A 24,945-nucleotide genomic window follows, 5' to 3' on the forward strand; every position below is an offset into this window, starting at 1 on the left:
AATATAAAAGTCAATTTCTGCCTCCCGTCGACCGCTACAGCTGTCAAAGTTTCACTTTAGTGGTCTCATTATAGCGGAACTTCTCCCGCTACGGCGGACCCACCAGGTACAGCAACGCTAAAATGACCATAACTTCCTCATACGAAGGTGAAATGCGACTATTCTTTTTGATATAGCTTCGTAGTTACGAAACGGATCTAATGTTTCAATCAAACACAAAACAAAGGTCTTTTAATCAATATGGTTCCCTTTATTGCCAAAGAACTACGGCGAAAACATCGAATACGAGCGCGACACAACCCAAATCCATCTTAAACTCTTCGGAATCTCACCAAAACTTGTGGATAAGTCCAAAATCATCATACGAACTCATTTGAACTTTTAAAACATCGACACGGGGTCATCTTAACCCAATGTTCCGTGGTCAACTCTACCTCTTTAACTTAACTAGTTCCTCCACCAACGACTCAAATCACACTCAAATCTTTCGAGAACCAAACCAATGACTTCACTAAGTCATAAATTATGTTCCGAACCTAATGAAACTATTGAAATTCAGTTACATCCACTTTTTTCCAAAAGTCAATTGTTCGTTAGTGGTTTTTCAATTTAAGACTTTAGATTCCACAAATCTTACTGGAACTCGCTCGATGATCTCGTGAATCGTGTCGCCCATCCCGTGGGTCAAAATCGTACTAACAGGACTCGGGGAAGGATCAACAAGGATAAATGGGTCAAAAATACTATAACGACTTGCTATAACGACTAAACAAGTCGTTACACAAGTTCTTTATTAAAAAATTCTATTTTCATTTCATGCCTAATTACCAAAGAGTCCACTGGAAGAGTATGGTATTGCAACAAAATATTCACCCAAGGCATAAATTTACCCTATGGTTAGTAGCTTGGAGGAAACTAGAAACAATGGATAGATTGCAAAAAAATTTGGTATTCATGTTCCTATGGACTGTGTCTTTGAAACACTTGATCATCTGTTTTTTCAGTGCCCTGTTATTCAAGGTTTATGGTGCAGAATGCTGGCTTGGCTGGGATTTCATAGAACTGTTGGTAGCTATCATGAGGAACTTTAGTAGGCTTATAAATGGGCAAGGAAGAAATCTGGCAGAGGGGCAATCACATGTTGTGTTTTTGATATGGTGGTGTCACTTATTTGGAGAGAAATGAAGAATTTGAGATTCCAGTCAAGCCAGATTCAATGTGACAGACTTTGCAGGGAGATTTCTCTTTATATCTACATTAGAGGGAGAGATATACAGTAATGGAGGACTGCATCAGACAGCTTAAACAACTTTCCTTGAGTATTTTCTTGTTTGAGTCTCTGATGTAGGCCAGTGATGTTATTTTGCTTTCAATTTTTGCATTGTAAATGTTGATAGGTAAATAGGCTAACAGTTGATTAGTATAAGTTCCTTAGATAGCTGCAGTTGGAATTTCTGGGAAATAGAAGGTCTGCTTCTATCTGGCTTTGTAATTATCACTTTGGTATCAATAAAATTTGATTGTTAACAAAAAAACAAAACAAAAAAAAAAGAAGAAATTACCTGGGTCCAAAACTTGTTTAATGACCTACAATACCAAATCTCACAAACACCAAATATTTTTTGTGATTATATTGCCGTTTCATTTCTTAGCAAGAATCCTGTTTTTCATAGTAGGATGAAGCATATTACAATGTACTTTTGTTATCTCAGCAATAGTGTGCAATCAAGCAAAGTGGTTGTTAAATACCTTTCTTTCGTGGACCAAGTTGCAAACACTCTCACCGAGCCAGCCTGCCTTTCTTCGATATTTATCCAAGTTAGGTGTAGTTGCACCACACCTAACTTGAGGGGGTGTATTTAGATAAACTCATGGTTATCAGCTTGTTAGAAGTAGATTTAATTATCAATTGTCATCGGTTTGTTGGAATTAAATTTAGTTTAATTATTTGAATTAGTTTGAATAATCAAGTTGTTCGATTAGTTCCTTAAATCTAGTCAAGTTACATTTACTTGTATTTAAGAAAAAGTAGTCATTGAATAAAATCAATCAAGTTTGCTCTCATTTTTCAATCTCTTTAAAGAGCTTATTGAGTCCTGGGGATTACACCTATACTGGGTGAAGTATCCTTAAGATTTTTGACACTCCTTAAGCTTTCAAGCATTTCCTACATTGTTCGTGATCAAGTGGTTTCCTAAGTTTTACAACAATATCATCATTCAAATATTCCTTTTCAAACCTCCACTTGTAAGTGAGGATATAATTTTCCATTTAGGGATTTCCTTACTTCCCGTGAATACTAAAAAATAAAATTAAAAAGTTAGTATTCTATCAATGATTTTACAAATTTTGTGCTCTTAAATACTTGATCCCCCCTTATACAGTCAAACCTCTCTATAATGGCAGCGTTTGTCCAAAAATTTAATGGCTGCTATAGTGAGGTGCTGCTATGTATGTATACTGGCATTAGATGTTTAGATTTCATTTAGCTGTTATAAATAAAATTACGCAATTTTTTTTTTTACTTTTAATGCTAGTATAAACGAAACCAAAAACACTTGTTAATTTTAAAATCCCAATTGATTTTCATATTTCATTAATTAAAAATTGAAAAGACTAATTAATTACTAAGAAATCCATAACTAGTTATACCATATCGATAAAGAATTAAAATCTAAGGAACATATGCATTTAAAATTAATTGAAAATTTAAATTTTCAAGTTTGATGTAAGAATTCTAAAATTGTAGATTATTTCATAAATTCCAGTCTCTTAGTAATAATATAACTTTTGAACTGACAAGGATTTTTGTTCAAACTTTCAGCAAAAGAGAATTCAATAGCTTTCTGTTGAAGGCTTTCTAAGAACTTAATAGTATAATTGAAGAATTTTAGATATTCGTACTTGAAATTTACTATGTACATGACATTAATGATGATTATCATAAATATTTTAATATTTTATTTTATAGATAATATATTTCTTACAAAATATTATCACACAATATTTGAGTGTGACTATTATAGAGAGGTAATGTTACAAAGAGTTTACCGCTATAATGAATGTCATTACTGTAGTAGGAAGAATGTTGTTATAGAGAAGTAAAATATAATATAAAAAATCGTTCTGGAGAAAATTAGACCGTTATAATAAAATGTTATTATAACGAATGACAATTATAAAGAGATTTAACTGTAATGCTCTTTATGTGACTGTAATTCTCTTTCTTCCGTGCCCGTGCAAAACACGGGCCATTATAGAATTGGAAACGATCCCTTTTTTCAGGCGGAAGAGTTCTTTTTTACTTTTTCTAAATAAAGCACTAAATTTTGAAAAGATTACCTACTAAAAGTAAGATATTGTCTCATATCATATCAGCCACTAAAGTATGGAAAACAGTAATGAGAGGGTAGCTTGACGTGTCCTATTTTGAAACCATTTATACATTCAATTCTTCATTATGAGATCAAAATGTATCAACTCCGAATCTCCCTCGTTGATCACTTAAAAAAATAGTTCATATTGAAATACACTACTTTTGCATAATACAAATTAAGATACCGAGTGTAACTCTCCTGACTCTCGGTAATCACCAATGATATAGTGAGGCAAAGAAACAGTTGAAACATACTCATAAAGCAAAATTATCCGTTGAAGACCATTATGGCATCAAGAAAAAAACGAAATTTGCGACCAGTTATATTTACTATACATATTTGCATGTTGGCATCTCATTCATTCATAAAAAATACTAAATCTTTACTGTTTAGGAAAGCTTCAGAAAGTGAATAATGTCCAATATCAATCATATCTATTTCTATTTGCAAGCAGATTAATAAAACAAAGCAACTGTAATTCTTTAATATCTAAGCTTGTAGAGGAGTCCGGAACCAAAATGCCAAAAAAAAAACATTTTGAATCAAAATACCCCAACAAAAAAAAAATGTTACCAAACTATTACTGCGCTAAAGCAGTTAACGGGATAGTGTTGCTCTTTTTTTTTTTTTTTTTTTTTTTTTTTTTCCGGCCCTTTTGGTTAACCCTTCTTCCATTACACTTTTTAACGTACTTTGACCATAGATTAATCATGCTTCGGGACCCCGAAACTTCAATATTTTATATAGAATCCTGCTTATTTTTGTACGATTAATAAGGTAGGATCAATACATCAAGGATACACAAAAGTTCGGATGGCCGTTTTAGTGGTTAAAAAGTGCTCGAACGCCATTTTCGTTTGAAGGCTCGGTGACATTAGCTTGAAGTTCTTTACGAATACTTAAACTTGTTCATTAATAATTAATCAAAAGTTAGTCAAAATGGCAGCATTCATACAAAAAAAAAACTTAATTAAATTGCATAATTCATAATCTTGAGTAGATGAAAATACTTAAACTTGTTCATTAATAAGAAACCCAAACTTTTTAAAATACAATCATCAAAGTAAGAAAAAAACTTAAAAAACATTCATCAATTAATGCCCTTGAGTTGATCTTCCGCCACCACCCGCGAGATGTGCCACCACCGCGAGATGTGCCACCACCACTAGAGGTACTTCCACCACGAAAGTTTCCTCCATCACGAGAGGTACTTCCACTGCGAAATGTAGTTTGACCACCATGCCGTAAGGGACACTTGCGCTTATCATGACCAACATAATTGCAAAATGAGCATTTTCGAGTGTATCTCCCCGGTGGAACATCCATTTCATTATGAATACGCGAGTATGCATTCTTTCTGAATTTACGGATAAATGCTTTATTTGCAACCATTGAAAATGGATCCGGTGGCCAATAACTCTCACTACCAAGTGGGTAGAACCTTCCAGCATACGTTCTTGCATAATTTTCAACTGTATATTCCTCAGCCATGTACGGAGAGACGTTCTTTCCCATTGCGATAAAACACTTGAAGGCATGAGAACATGGCATGTGATATGATTGCCACTTGCCGCATGTGTATGTTCTTGGAATCTCACAAATTGTGTGGACGTTACCTCCTTTACCTTGGTGCACACTTGTTGTGAGTTCAAATATGTGCTCTGCAGAGTCGTACTCCATCCGGTCATGTTTCTGAGCCTTATATTTGTGGTACTCGAACAGTTTTGACGGTTTTGGCATCCATCTTAGACGTGATGTTGCATGTGCTTTGGCCTCTTTTGATCTACTGACGAATCGCTCCACAACCTGCTTAAATGTCATTCTCACCATTGCGGTGACGGGTAGTCCCCGTGCAGATTTCAACAAGCCATTGAATGACTCAGAGTTGTTTGTTGTCAGCATACCCCATCGCCTACCTTCATCCTGGTGTAATGTCCATTTGTCTTTATCAATTGCATTCAACCAGTGGAAGGCTTCATTCGCCCGCCTAATAATGTCCATCTGCAGGTTAAACTTCTTCTCCTGATGCTCTGTTGCAGCCGCCCACATCCAATTGCAAAGTGCTGGGATTCGATATGCCTTTTGGAAGTTTACCTTCAAATGCCTTAAACAATAACGATGGTAGGCAAATGGTGGCTGCAACCCCTGCAAATTGAACATATTGTGCAATATGCCAGCATGTCTGTCTGATATCACACATATTCCCATGTCTTCCTTAATAACGTGTTGCCTTAAGTAGTCCAAAAACATACCCCACGTACTAATGCTCTCATTAGCTGCAATTGCAAAAGCTAGAGGGAATATAGCTCCATTTGCATCCATTCCAACTGCTATTAGCAGCTTTATGTCATACTTCCCGTACACATGTGTTCCATCTATTGATAATACAGCCCGACAATGAGCAAAACCATCAATGCATGGTTTGAAGGCCCAAAACACAAAATCAAAAATATTACCGGGCACACCAGGCTTCGATTTGAGCTTCCATTCAACAACAGTACCATGATTGAAGTGTTGTAGAGCCGCCATGTATCTCGGCAATCTCTTGAAAAAGCCCTCCCAATTGCCGAAGACTATCTCATGTGCACCACGTCTACGCCCAAGATACGCCTTCCTCCTAGTAACAGTTTTGCTATATACTTTCAAGACGGCTCTAATACAATCTTTAATAGGGAACCTGAAAAAGTTAAAATATCAGCATATAACAACGAGGAACATTATATTAACACCAAAAGTAAAATAAACTTAGGCGAAGGGGATACCTTGGGTTTTCTCTAATGTCGCCAACTAATACACGCGCAATAAAATTAGTATCTAGATTGCAATGATCATCTGGGAGGTCACCCATATCACAAGTGTGCTTTGTGTAGAACTTTGAAATAGTCCACATATTTTCAGCAATTTCCTTACCACGGAGCATCCATTCGCAGCCTTGATATTTTCGCTTGCAGACTAATCGCCAAAGTTTTCGCGTGGAATCGTCAACTTTAAACTCCCTCATCCCCTGGATGCAATAAATATTAACAGCCCTTTGCAATGATTTTTTCGAGCTGAAAATCATCCCTTTTTCAATATGAGCCTTTTGTTTTAAAAGATCCACTGGCTCTTTCCACAAACTTCGCCGAATATGATCATCATCCCTAGTAAAGACAAAGGCATCTGGGTGATCTTGAAGATGATCAAGATAGGGGATCTCATCGGAATGCCACTGAATCGGGGTCAACTCTTGCTGTTGAAATTGGTTTTGTGACTGAACCGGAGTCGACTCTTGCTGTTCAAATGGTTGCTGCGAATTCAGTTCCTCCTCGTGTGCCGGACTGTTCATCATGTCTTGCAACAGTTCTACTTGATGTTGAGGATTAGTTCCAACCTCAATCTCATCGTCACTTTCCTCCGCATTAGGTATTTCCTCACTATCGCTGGATGATGTCACTATATAATTCGGATAATCCGGACCATCCATAGCAGGCCTTTGCCTATAATTTGGTGCAACCACCATATTCTCCCTATATAAGAAATTAGGGTGTTTTAACTACTACACATCAAATGACACTATTGATGTTAAAAAAAATAGACGTACCGATAGTAATCAACTGCACCGAAACTTGAGGAAGGACCATCGCTTTGAGTTGTTGGATAGGTTGAGGATGTTCCAACCTGATTCATCCATCCCGATTGAGGAGACCGTCCGATATGATTCATATCAGGTGTATAACCCTAACTAATATAATCAACATCATTAGTAGCATTCAAGTGCCACTACACATAATAATAATAATAATAATAATAATAATAATAATAATAATAATAATAATAAGAATAATAATAATAATAATAATAATAATAATAATAATAATAATAATAATAATAAGAACAACAAGAACAAGAACAACAACAACAATAATAATAATAATAATAATATTATAAAAAGAATATTTACCACTGCCCGTCAAATTGCCGACTTAAACTATCCAGAGGCATTTGGCCAGTCAAAATGCGTTCATAGGTACTCATGTCAGGGTAATTGTGTTGATAAGTAGGTTCCGCTTGAGTGACTTCGGCCTGAATTATAGACAAGGCTTCCCGACGAGGTCTATTTCGGGCTTCCTGAGGAGCCCTAGCCATGAATTCAAGTCGATTAATGGGGACCTTCTCTATATACATTTCAAAGACGTTTAAAGTTATGCATTGCCAATAATCATAAGGCGCCTTCAAATAATCAGTCAAAGAATCATCGTCTGGAATGTACCACTGTCCATAACTAGTTACACCTTGCGGCGTAAATGACATTGGATATTTTCCAATTATATTTAGATCAAAATCACTTCTACTAAATTGTAGTCTATTATACAAGGCTTGGAGTAGTTTTGAGAATTTTAAGTCAAGTGGAAACTTAACATGGTATTTTGGGGAAGAATCATAGCGCAAATTATTTTCCTCGAATATAATTTGTCCGTCCCAGAATAAAGAAACTCTAATTCTTGGAACATCTCCTATTTTGAATAATTTAGGAGGAATACAAAATGCAAAAACTAGATGAAACTTCAAAATTTTTGTTTTTTTTGCCTTATACTAACTCGGTATTAATAGGATTTGAAGTTTGAATATAGAACCAACGCATGCATGCAATTACAGTGTTACGTCAAATCAAATTAAGTATGGAGTATTGCATAACGCATGAAATAATTGCGTTATGTCAGGTCCCAGCAGAATAGCGCAGTAAATTACTGCATTATTCTGTCACAACGTAGTAAAATACCGCGTTATGACACTATAACGCAGTGTGAAATATTCAGATCCGTGGGAATATTATTGCAGTTTACGCCGAGAATGGTCACATCGGCTTGCCGAATCAGAACGTCTTGTTCATGACTTGGAAAATCTCAACGCTCCAATCCCAACAAGGTACTCCTTAACCATGCCTCAAGTAGGTCCAGAAACTTGCGAGCTTGCCGTGCAAAGGATTAGAAAAGAAAACAACAAAATGCTGGCAAGACGATGTAGATTTTACATGCTAAAGTTGGCCGAAGAACAAGCATCATCAACCGGTAAAGAACTAACTGCTACTGAAAAAAGATGTGTCTTAAAAAACCGCCAATATTTTTCTGAGGACAATATTGAGGACTTGTACTCTGATGATGATTAAGAATGTTGTGATTTTAGTTTTAAGTTTAATTTATGATTATGCTGTTATTTTGAAGAATATTAGTATGTTAAGTATTTTCATCTACTCAAGGTTATGAATGATGCAATTTAATTAAGTGTTTTTTTTTTGTATGAATGCTGCCATTTTTACTAACTTTTGATTAATTATTAATGAACAAGTTTAAGTATTCGTAAAGAACTTTAAGCTAATGTCACCGAGCCTTCAAACGAAAATGACGTTCGAGCACTTTTCAACCACTAAAACGGTCATCCGAACTTTTGTGTATCCTTGATGTATTGATCCTACCTTATTAATCGCACAAAAATAAGTAGGGTTCTATATAAAATATTGAAGTTTCGGGGTCCCGAAGCATGATTAATCTATGATCAAAGTACGTTAAAAAGTGTAATGGAAGAAGGGTTAACCAAAAGGGCCGGAAAAAAAAAGGAGGGACACTATAGCGCAGTAATAAAGGTAGTTTGGTAACATTTTTTTTGTTGGGGTATTTTGGTTCAAAATGTTTTTTTTTGGGGCATTTTAGTTCCGGACTCCTTCGTAGAGCAGGGTCAAAATACATAAAGTTACATTAAGATTAACATATGCCACTGGCAGAAGACAATTAAAATGACTCAAGCATAGAAAATAGCCTAGAGTACATAAAAGTTTTAAGATTAAGACGACACTGACAGAAAAAAGTTAAAATGACCCAAGCAAAGGAATATATTCTATGTAACAAAGTTCACACAACATGGCACGAGCTTACTTACAACCATTCACAATTCCTTTATTATATTTTTATAAGTGAGAAATTAATCAAGCATTTGAATTTTCAGAAAGAAGTTGAAATTTACCAGAAAAAATTATAATGAAAAATGGGACTTAATTGAGTCTCGTTACAAATGCTCTCATGAGAATGAAGATTTGACAAGAATGCTCCTTTTTCTATAAATTTAGCGCATCACCATAAGGAAGGTTAAAAAAGAGAAAAACGCACTTGCGCTAACCGAAAAACGCACTTGCGCTGTATAAATCACATCTCTTAAATGTCAACTTCAAATGAAGCAAAGCATCGAACTAACCATTTCTTACTTCTCAGAGACTAATATTAGAACAAGAAGATAAAAGAACAGTTGTGTTGATTAGTAGGTTCCGTTTGAGTGACTTCGGCCTGAATTATAGACGGGGCTTCCCGACGAGGTCTATTTCGGGCTTCCCGAGGAGCCCTAGCCGTGAATTCAAGTCGATTAATGGGGACCTTCTCTATATACATTTCAAGGACGTTTAAAGTTATGCATTGCCTATAATCATAAGGCGCCTTCAAATAATCAGTCAAAGAATCATCATCTTGAATGTACCACTGTCCATAACTAGTTACACCTTGCGGCGTAAATGACATTGGATATTTTCCAATTATATTTAGATCAAAATCACTTCTACTAACTTGTAGTCTATTATACAAGGCTTGGAGTAGTTTTGAGAATTTTAAGTCAAGTGGAACTTAACATGGTATTTTGGGGAAGAATCATAGTGCAAATTATTTTCCTCGAATATAATTTGTCCGTCCTAGAATATAGAAACTCTAATTCTTGGAACATCTGCCATTTTGAATAATTTAGGAGGAATACAAAATGCAAAAACTAGATGAAGCTTTTTTTGCCTTATACGAACTCGGTATTAATAGGATTTGAAGTTTGAATATATAACCAACACATGCATGCAATTACAGTGTCTTACAGTGTTACGTCAAATCAAATTAAGTACGGAGTGTTGCATAATGCATGAAATAACTGCGTTATGTCAGGTCCCACCAGAATAGCGCAGTAAATTACTGCGTTATTCTGTCACAACGCAGTAAAATACCGCGTTATGAAAGTATAACGCAGTGTGAAATATTTAGATCCGCGGGAATATTATTGCGGTTTACGCCGAGAATGGTCACATCGGCTTGCCGAATCAGAATGTCTTGTTCATGACTTGAAAAATCTCAACGCTCCAGTCCCAACAAGGTACTCCTTAACCATGCCTCAAGTAGGTCTAGAAACTTGCGAGCTTGCCGTGCAAAGGATTAGAAAAGAAAACAACAGAATGCTGGCAAGACGATGTAGATTTTACATGCTAAAGTTGGCCGAAGAACAAGCATCATCAACCGGTAGAGAACTAACTGCTATTGAAAAAAGATGTGTCTTAAGAAACCGCCAATATTTTTCTGAGGACGATATTGAGGACTTGTACTCTGATGATGATTAAGAATGTTGTGATTTTAGTTTTAAGTTTAATTTATGATTATGCTGTTATTTTGAAGAATATTAGTATGGTAAGTATTTTCATCTACTCAAGGTTATGAATGATGCAATTTAATTAAGTTTTTTTTATTGTATGAATGCTGTCATTTTTATTAACTTTTGATTAATTATTAATGAACAAGTTTAAGTATTCGTAAAGAACTTCAAGCTAATGTCAGCGAGCCTTCAAACAAAAATGGCGTTCGAGCACTTTTCAACCACTAAAACGGCCATCCGAACTTTTGTGTATCCTTGATGTATTGATCCTACCTTATTAATCGCACAAAAATAAGTAAGGTTCTATATAAAATATTGAAGTTTCGGGGTCCCGAAGCATGATTAATCTATGGTCAAAATACGTTAAAAAGTGTAATGGAAGAAGGGTTAACCAAAATGGCCGGAAAAAAAAGGAGGGACACTATAGCACAGTAAATTACTGTGCTATAGCAGTTAACGGAGCCATCCCAGTTAACTTCTTTAGCGCAGTAAATTACTGCGCTAAAGGTAATTTGGTAACATTTTTTTTTTGTTGGGGTATTTTGGTTCAAAATGTTTTTTTGGGGGGCATTTTGGTTCCGGACTCCTTCGTAGAGCAGGATCAAAATACATAAAGTTACATTAAGATTAACATATGCCACTGGCAGAAGACAATTAAAATGACTCAAGCATAGAAAATAGCCTAGAGTACATAAAAGTTTTAAGATTAAGACGACACTGACAGAAAAAAGTTAAAATGACCCAAGCAAAGGAATATATTCTATGTAGCAAAGTTCACACAACATGGCACGAGCTTACTTACATCCATTCACAATTCCTTTATTATATTTTTATAAGTGAGAAATTAATTAAGCATATGAATTTTCAGAAAGAAGCTGAAATTTACCGGAAAAAATCATAATGAAAACTGGGACTTAATTGAGTCTCGTTACAAATGCTCTCATGAGAATGAAGATTTGACAAGAATGCTCCTTTTTCTATAAATTTAGCGCATCTCCACAAGGAAGGTTAAAAAAGAGAAGAACGCACTTGCGCTAACCAAAAAACATGGAAATGTATAAATCACATCTCTTAAATGTCAACTTCAAATGAAGCAAAGGATCGAACTAACCATTTCTTACTTCTCAGAGACTAATATTAGAACAAGAAGAAAAAAGAACAGTTGCAAGATTCAGCCTCAGTATCTGTGACTTTTTGATTTTTAATTCTCTTTTTCCTAAGGGAACGATCCAAATTTTAGAATTTATTTTAAAAGACTAATTTACGCAGAAGCTAAGTTCAAGTTCCAGCTTCAATGTCAAATGGGACTTTCTTATGGTCCTTATTTTTTTGTGAAAGAATATTTTCCGTAGTCTCCTTTCATTCATTGAATTGGTTAATATACAAAAATATCCTACTCAAAATAGGAGAGTACAAAATATTCTAACCTAAATAAGAGATTACAAAATATTACAAAATATTTACATAATCTATCACACCCCCGCAGTCGAAACGGGAGGTTTACGAACGCTGAGACTGTCACGAAAATCTTCAAAAAGGACCCGAGGAAGACCTTTAGTGAAAATATTTGCAATCTGATATCGGGACGGGACATGAAGGACTCGAACTTGTCCCCGCGCAACCTTCTCACACACAAAATGAATGCCCATCTCAATATGTTTGGTGCGTTGATGTTGCACCGGATTACCAGACAGATATATGGCACTCACATTGTCACAATATACCAACGTAGCTTTGCGAACCGGACAATGTAGTTCCAATAAAAGATTGCGAATCCAGCAAGACTCAGAGACAACATTAGCCACACAACGATACTCTGCTTCAGCGCTAGATCGAGAAAGAGTTAGTTGTCGCTTTGACGACCAAGAAATCAAGTTGTCACCCAAAAATACACAATACCCCGATGTAGAACGACGAGTGTCCGGACTGCCACCCCAATCTGCATCGGTGTAGGAGACAAGTTCGGTGATCGATGATGGGTAGAGATGCAACCCGTGATCAAGAGTGCCCTGAACATACCGCACAATCCTCTTAAGAGCATGCATATGATCGTCCCGCGGGTCATGCATATGTAAGCACACCTGTTGGACAGCATATGAAATATCTGGTCTTGTGAAAGTGAGATACTGAAGAGCACCTGCGAGACTACGACAATGAGTGGGATCTTCATAAGGAGCACCCGAAGTAGCACTGACCTTCGGTTTTGTGTCAATCGGAGTGAGAGAGGGCTTGCAACATGACATACCCGCGCGATCAATGATTTTCTCGGCATACTTACGTTGAGAGAGGAACATCCCCCCTTGTGACGGGTCACAACAATGCCAAGAAAATAATTCAAAGGACCTTAATCCTTCATAACAAATTCGGAACCAAGCCTGTCCATGATGGAACGACGGAGAGCGTCTGAGGATGCAGTGAGTATAATATCATCAACATAGAGTAATATGTATGTCATTTCAGTCCCCGCATGGTAGATGAACAATGAATTATCAGACCTACTATTAGAGAAGCCAAGGGAAAACACAAAATCTGCAAAACGTCTATACCAAGCACGTGGATCCTGCTTAAGCCCATAGAGAGACTTACGCAATAGGCAAACATAATCAGGATGTGTGTGATCCCAAAAACCCATAGGCTGATGCATATACGCAGTTTCCTTGAGCTCACCGTGAAGAAAAGCATTCTTCACATCCAGTTGATGTATAGGCCAATGCTTTGACAACGAAAGACTAAGAATAGTGCGGATAGTTGCCGGTTTCACCACCGGACTGAACGTCTCACCACAGTCAATGCCAACCTGCTGAGTTTTACAAGTCGGGCTTTATGCCTCTCAAAATCACCATTAGACTTTTCTTTATAAGTAAAAATCCACATAGAACGAATAACATTAACATTAGGTGGACGGGGGACCAAATCCCACGTCTTATTCCTAACAAGAGCATCAAATTCATCATTCATAGCCATTTTCCAATTCGGGTCACGAAGAGCAGCTAATGGGTTACGAGGTAGAGGAGATTTCATAACCGTGGTATGTAAGTTAAACAGACATTTAGGCTTGACAATACCTCGTTGGCTGCGGATGACCATGGTGGGACGGGGAGTGGGGATAGGCGGCTGGTCAGGAGCAAGTGGACGGGGGCTGGCAGTCGGGCTAGCTGGGGCAGGCAGTCGGTCCAGTTGGGGCTGCCTCACCGTGGGACCAACAGTGGTGACGGGAGGCAGCGGAGGAGCAGTGGGCTGCTGGGCAGCGGGCGGGGAGCCAGTGGAGGGGGCAGGTGCCGATTTTTGGAGGTGATGAAAAATATAAGAGGAGATCCCTTCATCCAAAAAATCGTATGTATAGGGTGGAGGAGTAGACAAGTTAGCAAAGGGAAACCGAGTCTCATCGAAAACAACATGACGACTAAGGATGATCTTATGTGATGATAAGTCATAGCATTTGTAGCCTCTATGGTTCGATGGGTACCCCAAAAATACACAAGGTGTAGACCGGGCCTACAACTTATGTATCGTAGTTGACGGGAAAAGAGGGTAGCACAAACACCCAAAGACCCGAAGGTGCGAGTACGTTGGTTCCTTATGATATAGAGCATGGAGGGGAGATTTATGGTTCAATAACTTACTTGGTAAAATATTAAGTAGGTAAGTTGCCATTTGCAATGCATGATGCCAAAAGGAAGGCGGGAGAGAAGCGTGGGTAAGAAGAGTGCACACGACATTATTGATAGACCGAATTTTCCTTTTGGCCTTCCCATTTTGTGAGGACGTATGAGGACAAGAAAGACGGAAAGACATCCCATTCGACTCACAAAGACGCCAAAAATCATTATTTTCATATTCTTTCCCATTATCACATTGGACATTTTTTATTTCTCGTTCAAAATGCGTTCGGACATGGGCCCGAAATTCTAAAAACTTAGCAAAGACATCAGATTTCCTAGCTAAGGGAGTCCACAAATATTTCGAGAAATCATCTAAGAAAAGAACATAATATCGATGACCCATGGAACTTAAGACAGGAGAAGTCCATAAATCACTGTGAATAATATCAAAAGGCATACAAGTGTTCGAATTAGATGGAACAAAAGGCAACTTAATATGTTTTCCAAGCACGCAAGAACGACAAATACTAGAGCAACTAGAATTATTACATTCAATGCTTTTATTTATCCTAAGAGAATTCAAAACTGACGCTCCTGGGTGACCCAAACGATCATGCCAAAGAGAAGAAGACAAAGCAGCAAAGGTTGATGGAGAATTAGCTGTGTTTGTGATGGTGGTGGTGATGGGATATAGATTGCCCCTGCTCTCACATCTCATTAGTGGCATCCCCGTCTGAAAATCCTTCACAGAAAACCCATATGGATCAAAATTAACAGACACAGAGTTACCAGTAGTGAACTTTCTAACAGAGATTAAGTTTTTAATGAGTTTTGGGGACTGGAGGACATTTTTCAACGATAAAGGAGGGTTTGGGGGAGGCAAATGAGTATGACCGTTCTTGCTTATCATTACCAACAACAACATACCTAGTAAAATCCCACAATGTGGGGTCTGGGAAGGTAAAGTGTACACAGACCTTACGTTTACCTCAGAAGGTAGAGAGGCTGTTTCCGAAAAACCCTTGGCTCAAGGGAAAGCTTGACCAAAAAAAAAAAAATTAGATACGGACAAGAAGAGCAAAGCAGTATTAAAATGCAAATAGCAAGAGCGACAAAGATATGATAAAGCAGCCTGAAAAAAGAGGCAGTAGCTATCACAAATAAATAAGGTAAAAGGTAGTAGCTACAGTCGATATACAAAAGCATATACTAATCGCGCTACAAGAAATAACAGAATGTAACAGAAGTCGAAGGGCAAGAAACTATACAAGTATGACTAGGAATATTATGTTCCTCCTAAATAGGGCAACACACGACTACCTACTACCCTTCTACCCTAATTCGTGTCCTCCATAGCCTCCTATTTAAGGTCATGTCCTCGGTAAACTAAACCTTCGCCATGTCCTGTCTAATCACCTCTCCTCAATACTTCTTTGGTTTGCCCCTACCTCTCCTGAAACCGTCCATAGCCAAACTCTCACACCTTTCGCACTGGAGCATCCGTGCCTCTCCTCCTCACATGACCAAACCATCTTAGCCTCGTTTCTCACATTTTATCGTTGAACACATTATAAACGGGTACTACACAACCTATCTCTCTACCCCTTGATTTCTATATCATATGGAAAGCCTGCCATATTAATTCGAAATTTAAGCGTCGAGAAAATAACAAATAAAAGTTTAAATTTTAATCATGTTTCTCCTAACTGAGGTGACAAAATGAATTTGGCTAAAGAGGAAGTAGAAATAGAATTGTTAAAAGATATATCGTAGTATTTTATATTTTAAATAGAACTCTTACAATGTTTCTAAACTTTTTCATAGTTTTATCTTTTCTAGTTTATTGGCATGTGGTTTCAACATAATTGTTATCTTATTAGTTCAAATGTCTATTAAATGACTATCAATAATATTATTAACATAATCTTTAAAATGAATAACTACCATGGTATTTTTTAGCTGCAATAAGTGTTCTGAACTCTTCGATAGTTTTATCTTTTCTAATTTGTTGGCATGTGTTTTCATCATACACGTTGTCATATTAGTTTAAATATCTATTAAATGACTGCCCAATAACATTATTAAACATAATCTTTAAAGCAAATAAGTATCATGGAATTCTTAGCTGCGATAAGTGTTCTGAACTATTCGATACGAAAAAGAGAAAAGAAAAAAACTTAGCGGGCATAAGCTTTCCCATCTACGGCGATATTGCAAGATTGACAAAAAGAACTTAGTGGGCACAAGCTTTCGCACCTACGGCAATATTGCAAGATTTATCGTAATCTATTTTATAGTCACACATGAGAAAACATTTTCTTAAATCTAAGAAGAAAAAAATGTAGAAAAGGAAGAAGAGAAAATATATAATCAGATTTGCAATAAAATAGAGAATGTGAATATTTCTGTTTTTGGTATAACTAGATTTATGTTTGAAAGTCATTTAATTAGATAGCAATAAGGTTATTGGGTTTCTTTGAGCAGCCGTTTTTTTCCTTTGAATTTGGTGCTTTTAGAAATTACTTAGTAAAAGTTAAAAAGATTTTTCCTGAATATTACTCCCTTGTTATCTGGTGACTTGTTTGATACCAATATAGTTAGCCTTTTTTTTTTATGTGTGTGTATGTCAGTCATCTCAAGTGTGCCTATTCCTTTATTCATGCTCATTCATCAATGCATCCAAAGTTCATGTGCAAGTAAGAGCATGGAAAACAATGACTAGCCTAATCCAATCGGCATAAAGCACTCTAGCTAAGAGATTTCTTAATTGTTATTTTTTGTTTGGTCAAAAAACATTACTACTATTATATAATACTAGCATCCACAATAGTTGACCTTTCTATGTACATGATCCAAATTTGGTCATTCACAAAATAGGCAATGCATAACTAATCATACTACAAAATGCGTGTAAAGAAATTCCATGGAGCTTCTATATATGTTGGCCATTCGATCAACTACTTAATTAAATTCCATGAAGTTTCCATGTTCCTTATAGATATTATTCATGGAGAATTCCTAGTTACTATCAGTTACACATTTTTTAATTGTTATAACCATCTGATTGAACTTAATAAAAAAGAAACATTGGACACAAATGTTGACATTTTAGGGATCAATGGTACGGGTGTACATGGATCGGGTTGGTTCGGATTTTTTAAACATCAAACCAAACCAATTGCGTCGGGTTTTAAAATTTATACACCAAACCAAACCAATAAAATTCGGGTTTTTCAACCTCGGGTTTTCTCGGGTTGTTCGGGTTTCTCGGATTTTTCGGGTTTTTTTTCGGAATAGTCTTGATACAAAACATATAACTTTTACTTTAAATATTTCTTTAGTCCTAGTAAGATACAATTATATAATTAAGGTGTTTCTTAAGAAAATAACACAAAATGTGAGAAGAGTGATGACATTGTATTAAAATATTCAACAAAAGCTAATATAATCGGTTAAAATAAATATTGCTAATTAACAAGCCATAAAAGAAAATGACCATAATCTAAAAATACTAAGTCATGCTAAAATAAGTATTAATTATATGACAAAAAAACTTAAGTTATGTATTTTTACTCTCTAAATCAATTATGCAAAACTAAAGAATAGATATCCAACATTATTGTCATTTCTAGTGGTAAATTGAATTTCTTTTGTTAGGATTAGTGTTGAGTTGGTTTTGGTTTGAACTTTATTTGAGTTACTAACATCCATAGGATATAAAACTTATTGACATTCAAAATTCAAAGTTCAAGCTTGAATAATATGATAATAGATAAGAAATTACGAAAAAATTTAAGAAATATTTATAAATTACTTTACAAATAAATATTTTTACGTATAAAATATTTTAAAAATTGAATACATGTAATGTCGGGTTAGTTTGGTTCGGTTTGACTTTTTTTTAGTTAAAACCAAACCAAACCAAACCAATTATGGTCGGGTTTTTTTTTCCAACACCAAACCACTAGTCGGATTTTTTTTTCGGTTTGACTCGATTTATATGTTTGGTGCGGTTTGTCGGTTTACTTTGTACACCCCTAATCAACGGTAAGATATTACTTTAATATAATAGACTTCCCTAATCTTTATGACTTCCTCTTTTGACATAAGCATATATGTGGCCGTCTAGCTATTCCTTCTAAGCTTTGTTGTTATCGATTAGTCTTGGTGGTTTAGGGGAATTATTGGAGTTTGGTTTTTGGTTCCTTCAAAAGCATTGTGTTTGTCCTTTAGATGTTGTATTTTGCAATTTGTTTTAAGAAAAATGGTCAAATTTACCTTTGTATTGTTCAAAACTTTATCTTTAATTTAAATTTTTGGTCTAATATCACTTATGTCATTAGGACAATTCGCAGAATTGCTCTTCTTTTGGGGTGGTCTTTAAATTTTGCCCTCATATTTGAAATCTTTAAATTTTTCCCTAAAATCCATGGGTTCCAGGTTCGAACCCCCACTCAGTCAAAAATTTTAAAAAAAAATCGCAAAGCAGAGTTTAAATTTCGCTATGCCCCCACCGGCATACACTTGTTAAGGAATTACCAAAGTTATGCCGGACCTGGCATACTTATGCCTCATGGGCAGACTTGGCATAAGTATGCCGGGTCCGGCATAACTTTGGCAATTCCTTGACAAGTTTATGCCGGGTCCGGCATACTCATGGACAAACTTTTAATGGGCAAACTTTTAGTTAAGCCTTAACTAAAAGTCTTTTCCTAGTTATGCCTTATGGGGCAGACTTTTAGCTAAGGCATAACTAAAAGTATGCCCCATAAGGCATAACTAAAAGTATGCCCCATAAGGCATAACTTTTCCTTAAGACATAGACTTTGTCTTATAAGGCAAATTTTTAGCTATGCCTTAAGGAAAAGTTCCGCCTTATGGGGCATACTTTTAGTTGTGCCTTATGGGGCATGTTTTTAGTTGTGTCTTAACTAAAAGTCTGTCCCATAAGGCATAACTAGGAAAAGACTTTTAGTTAAGGCTTAACTAAAAGTTTGCAAATTAAAAGTTTGCCCATAGGTATGCCGGACCCAGCATAAACTTGTTAAGGAATTACCAAAGTTATACCGGACCCAACATACTTATGCCAAGTCTGCCCATAAGGCATGAGTATGCCGGATCTGACATAACTTTGGTAATTCCTTAACAAGTGTATGCCAGGTCCGGCATACACGCGACCCAAACATTGCCTTGAATTTATTTTTATTTTTATTTATGCTTGAGCGGGGGTTCGAACCCAGAACCTTATGATTTCTGCGTGAACGCTCAAAGTTGCAACGTGAAGGGCAAAAATTAAAGACCAGCAATATGAGGGGCATAAGTTAAAGACCACAAATATGAAGGGCAAAATTTAAAGACCACCCCAAAAGAAGGGCAATCCGCGCAAAAAAAAATGGTGTCATTACGGAAATCAAACGTCACGTTTTACCTTTGACCCGAGCAGAGCTCCACCATAAGGATATTTTATCATAACCAAAATTTGAGGGATAAAATATGGGCCTTTTCTCTCTCGAAGAATTAGAATGTGTGGTATCTATCCATTTGAAATTGGAGCTTAATAAGTGGCAAAGGTAAATAAATATGAAACAATTGGTTAATGAATGATATTAATAGACAAAAGCGTAACGGAGAATAAAGTTAAACAATTTTAAATAATACAAGGACAAATTTTGAACATTTTCCTTTTGTTTTATTTTTGCATAAACAAGGACAATCTTGCCATCAACCCCTCATTTTCTACCATGGGGTGAATAATCGAATCTCATTATGTACTTCCCTTCCCCTTAAAATAGTTAAAGAAATAAAAAAAGAACAAACTTAAACCAGTTCGTGAAAAAGCAAAGTAGAGAAACGGTAACTCTCTTTCAGCTTTGGGACACAAATGTTGACATTTTAACTAATAACGATCGGAATGTTTTTTACATTTGTAAGCGATCAAATTTGATTTTCCCCTTAAATTAAAGGAGGAGAAACAAAGATCAAACAGGAAAAGAAAAAGCGCAATACACTAACACTTAGCTTCTACTTCATTTCGTTTTATATATATGGCACTACTACTATTTGGGAATGAACAACTTTTTTCTTGGACTTCAAACTTTTATATATTCTTAAATAGCTTATGTAAAAAGTCATGTATAGTTTCTAATTATTTAATTTTTTGTTAAAAACATCAAGAAATTGATATGCGAATCCATATTGAAAATCATAAAATCTGACTTTCATACTTCGAATTCTTTCCTTCCTTTTGTAACAAAAGGAGTAATTCTTAAGACATCCAAGGGGAAAAAGTTGGATTTGAGTTATTTTGCTCCTAACTCAAGCAACTATTAAAGTCAACTTGAGCTTCGCTTGACAAAGAAAAAAAGATCGTTAATTAAATACACTATCTATACAAGTCAAAACATAACGAACATACATACTTTACTTATATCTATTACAAGTTTGATAGTTACACAAAATTTCATGCAATCCTAGATATTATGTCTGTTGTTCCTCTTTTTTTTTTTTTTTTGGATTTATTTTCCAATATTATGCAAAGATCCATTGGTCAAGTAACAACCAAGGGCCTGACATGGAAGCTCCAACGCTTTCACATAATACTTTCACAAATGAAAAGCTATGCAAAAATAGTACTATGAAATAAAATTAAACTAAAAAACCAAACTAGGTCGTTGCAGGAAGAGTGATGAAGGCATCGGTATCTACTTCGTTCATCTCCAAATCACATGCAAAAAGCTTGTGATCCTATGGAGAGTCCTTTCCAGCCTCTCCATGTCCTAGCCCAGGCCCTTAAAAAGCCTTTCATAGTCATTGCGGAGCAATAGGAGGTAGGTGATGGTTGTTGAAATTTTGGGTGTCTGTTTGCTCGTCCTCTTATTCTTCTGGCCATTGTTGGTTTGAGAGATGAAGCCTTTCAAATTTGTTTTGGGTTTGAGTATATACAAATGAAACTTTTTGATATATAGACTGAAGACGTCTGTATAGAAGCTTTCTTCAATAAACTCTTTAAATATTCCTTTGTTATCGAATGTTTGCCTATGATAAAAAAAACAAAAAACAGTTCCATCATTAAAGTTGTGGTTGGTTCGTGATCCACTGGGCTGCCCAGCACAACCATTACACTCTTCGTCATCACTAGCAAGAACATCTATATCCATTAAATGACTATCACTCATGCCCTCATGTTGCATTGAATCGTCATCTACTGGAGGCTGTGGTAGGGTTGGGGTGGGGTTGGTGCTGCTGATGTTGAAGCTTGAGACCTCTTAACAACATTTATTGCTTAAAACAGACCTAGAAAAATCAGCATCAACGTCAAGCATATACAATCCCACCCGCCTATCATTCATTATGAAAGGAATGATGGTTTTTTTTCTTTTTCCTGGAGGGCAGAACATTAATCATATAACTAATGTGAAAGTCGTTGGGCTCACAATTCAAATCCCTCCCTTCCATTACGCTCGCAACCAAGTCGGTATACGTACCATTGCGATGCACGACAATCAACAGTCACCTTGCTCGCAGATATTCAGTTCCAACATTTTGGGGTCTCCTCCCATTCACCTATGTAATCACCACCTACTATAACATATTCTGCAATCGACGCCATTGTCTACCCCGGATTCGGGTGATCAATTAAATTTATAGGTGGGTATAGGATATGTGTTTTGCTCTTGATGTGTACTAGGCGAAGCAAACAAAATATTTGAAGGTTAGCGATATATGTATAGGTTTGTGAACAATGTATGTTACTTGATAGATGAAATGCGCTATTCACGATAACAAGTGGCCTAGGCCGGATTAAATGATGGAAGAATTAGTATACAAAAGTTCCTCTATTACAAATGTTCTTGGAAAGTAAGAAGAGCCCAACCCCCTTAAGGGAGGTAGATATGCCCTATTTATAGCAGTGAGCCCATGGGCCTCATACAATAGGAATTAATAAAATACCAATAAAAAGGACAGCCCCTGCACGGATTTGGTGGGATTGGACTGACGGCGCCGTCTGACACACGCATAGTTGGTGGCCGACCCTGACGTGACACCACTAGTGCGCTTCAGCAACGGTCATAACAGACCAATGGATACACGGGCGAACGGTGTCCGGATCAACGGTGACGAACCCTCGGGTAGAGTCCCCGAGCCGTCGGTGGCACAGATACCGGACCAAAGGGCGCCCCTGTTGCTCCAGTTGTTGGGCTCACAATTCAAATCCCTCCCTTCCATTTTGCTCCAGTTGCTCTTCAAATCACCATCTTCTCCGTTTCCTTTGCATTATCTTCCGAAATTCCCCTCCCTTCATTCCTACAATATGTCTGAAACCACTTCTCCCGAAATTCCCTCGGTTTCATCCCCGAGGGCCGAGACAGTGTCTCCAACTAAACAAAGGAGCAACCCCGAGACCACGGCCTCGGATATTATACCGGCCAAATTTAACTTCAATAAAGACCTCGAGGTGGAAAAGCCCTCCGCCGTCTCAGACCGGGGTTACGACGTGAGGCGATACCCTTCTTCTATAACCGAGGATAAGCTTGACATAGTCCGGGCAGATTGCGGGTGGAACACACGCCCAGTGAGGGTTTTTGCACCCGGGCCGGACGAATCCATTACCGACCACCGGGAAGGGTTCTTGTACGTGTACTCTTATCCCTTTACCCTTAAACTCGACCCCCCGATTGACCCGGTCATACTGGATATGTGCCGGACCTATGGCGTGACTTTGGCACAGATCGGCCCAATCGTTTGGAGGGTCGTTGCTTGCCTCCGGCTGCTGGCCAATAGAGCCGAGAAATAATTCTCGCTGGGCCACCTAATACGTCTGTATTCTCCGAGAATATTCCGAGGCGGTGTCATAAAACTAACCAAGCGTAGCCGAAACCCGTTCTTCTCGAAGATGGACGAAGACTGGGACAGGGGATGGCTAGAACGCTACGTCCGGGTGAAAACCGAGGACATAATCCCGGCCGCCCATCTACCTTTTCCGGAGAAGTGGAACGATAAGCGTAAGTTCGATCCTTTGAGCAATCGTCCTTACTTGTTTAGCCGTTCTTAGTGTTGTTTCCTTATTGCCCTTTCTTTATTTTTTGTAGCAAACGGATTTGTTCCCCCGGTTATTCGCGATCTGAGTGAATGGGTCACGACACTCCTTGGCCAGCTTCCTTATGAGGACCGAACATGGGCCCACTTGTCTCGTGGTCGATGGATCGCTCAAAATCATGGTAATGTTTGACTTTCCTCCGTTTCTGTTATATCTTTAGCCATTCGCGGTCGTCCGTTTTCTCACCCCTGCCTATGCCTTTGTCGTTCAGGTTTGCCGAAGGGCTCGGTGGCATCCAGATCGGAGTCGGGGGTCGTTTCCCCTGCTCTGGCGTCCACATTCGACACGGCGGGTTCTTCCCGCGTTCTTGCCGAAGCTGCCAAAAGGAAACGACCCTCCGAAAAGGGAGAGCCGCCCAAACGGAAGAAGGCAAGAGGTGTTGCCCGGCCCCCGAGAGAAGAAGTGAGGCCCGACATCATAGTTCGGAGGGTCGACCCGGCCCCGTCTAAGACTCCAGTACCCGAGGAGACCGCCTCCGTTCCGCCTTTGCCTTCTGTCAACAAAGGTCTATTGATTTCCGTTTTTCCTTCAGGTGCGGAAGAAATCCTCTCCCCGGCTCCTCTCCGGTCGGTTGAATTTGTCGATATTTCAGGTGGAACTTCTCCGGAAGATACTCCCCTGCAGAGGGAGGGACCGTGGGAAACGGCTGTCACTGCAGCCGATCAAAGGATTGCCCAATTCCGGAGGCCGAAGCCCCCTTTCACGCACATCCGTCTCCCGACCATCAACCTGTTTCCACTGCGGAGCCTCCGGTCTTTTCCAGAAACATTGAGTCCACGCCAAGTTCATCTACCCCGGCTCGGAGAGCTGAAGATTTTGAAGCTATGTTTTCAACCACTCCCCCTGATACCGGTGAAACTGCGGGTTTCGGCCATCTGCCAATTCCTCGGGCCACGAGGCCGGCTAACCGACAGTCAGAATCTGGCTCTAGAGATAACCTGGTGACCATCTTCCCAGCCCCGAGTGTAGAACCAAGAAGGACTAGATCGGCCGTAATCACCGTCCCCGAGGATTGCGGCTTTCTATCGCGCCCGGTGGGAGTAGCAAGCTACTTACGGCCTCTTGTCTCCGACTCGGACAAGCATAAAATGACCGGGGTCACCTGGGAGTGCCTTATGAACGAAGGCATGCACGCGGGCAACCGGGTAAGACCCTCAGCCACCTTTATATATCATCAGACTTTATGCTCACTTTGTTTGATTCTTGATGTTTGTTTTTCTTGCAGAGTGTGATACTGGTCAATGAGGCTTTCATCCGTGCCCAACACGAGATGGATGATCTTCGAGGCCAACTAGATGCCCAAGGCCGAGAAACGGAGAAATATAAGCATCTTCTCCGAGTAAAAGAGGAAGAGTTGGGTCGGGCGGCTGTTCTTGCCAACCTTCGTCCCGAGCTCGATGCGGCCAAGGACGAAAATCGTCGTTTGAAGAGCGAATTGGTTGCC

General features: G+C 38.0%; 1 protein-coding gene across 1 annotated transcript; it reads right to left on the reverse strand.

Annotated features, from left to right (window-relative positions):
* Positions 1 to 1,202: 1,202 nt before the first annotated feature.
* Positions 1,203 to 13,045, reverse strand: LOC132612817 (uncharacterized mitochondrial protein AtMg00810-like). Its single transcript, XM_060326901.1, has 3 exons — positions 12,884 to 13,045; positions 12,490 to 12,811; positions 1,203 to 1,252 (listed from the first exon to the last, which is right to left on the reverse strand). The coding sequence occupies exons 1-3, from the start codon at positions 13,043 to 13,045 to the stop codon at positions 1,203 to 1,205; spliced, it is 534 nt and encodes a 177-aa protein (XP_060182884.1).
* Between the last annotated feature and the right edge of the window lie 11,900 nt (positions 13,046 to 24,945).

This window comes from Lycium barbarum, chromosome 10 (assembly GCF_019175385.1).
Source record: "Lycium barbarum isolate Lr01 chromosome 10, ASM1917538v2, whole genome shotgun sequence".
Lineage (NCBI taxonomy): Eukaryota > Viridiplantae > Streptophyta > Magnoliopsida > Solanales > Solanaceae > Lycium > Lycium barbarum.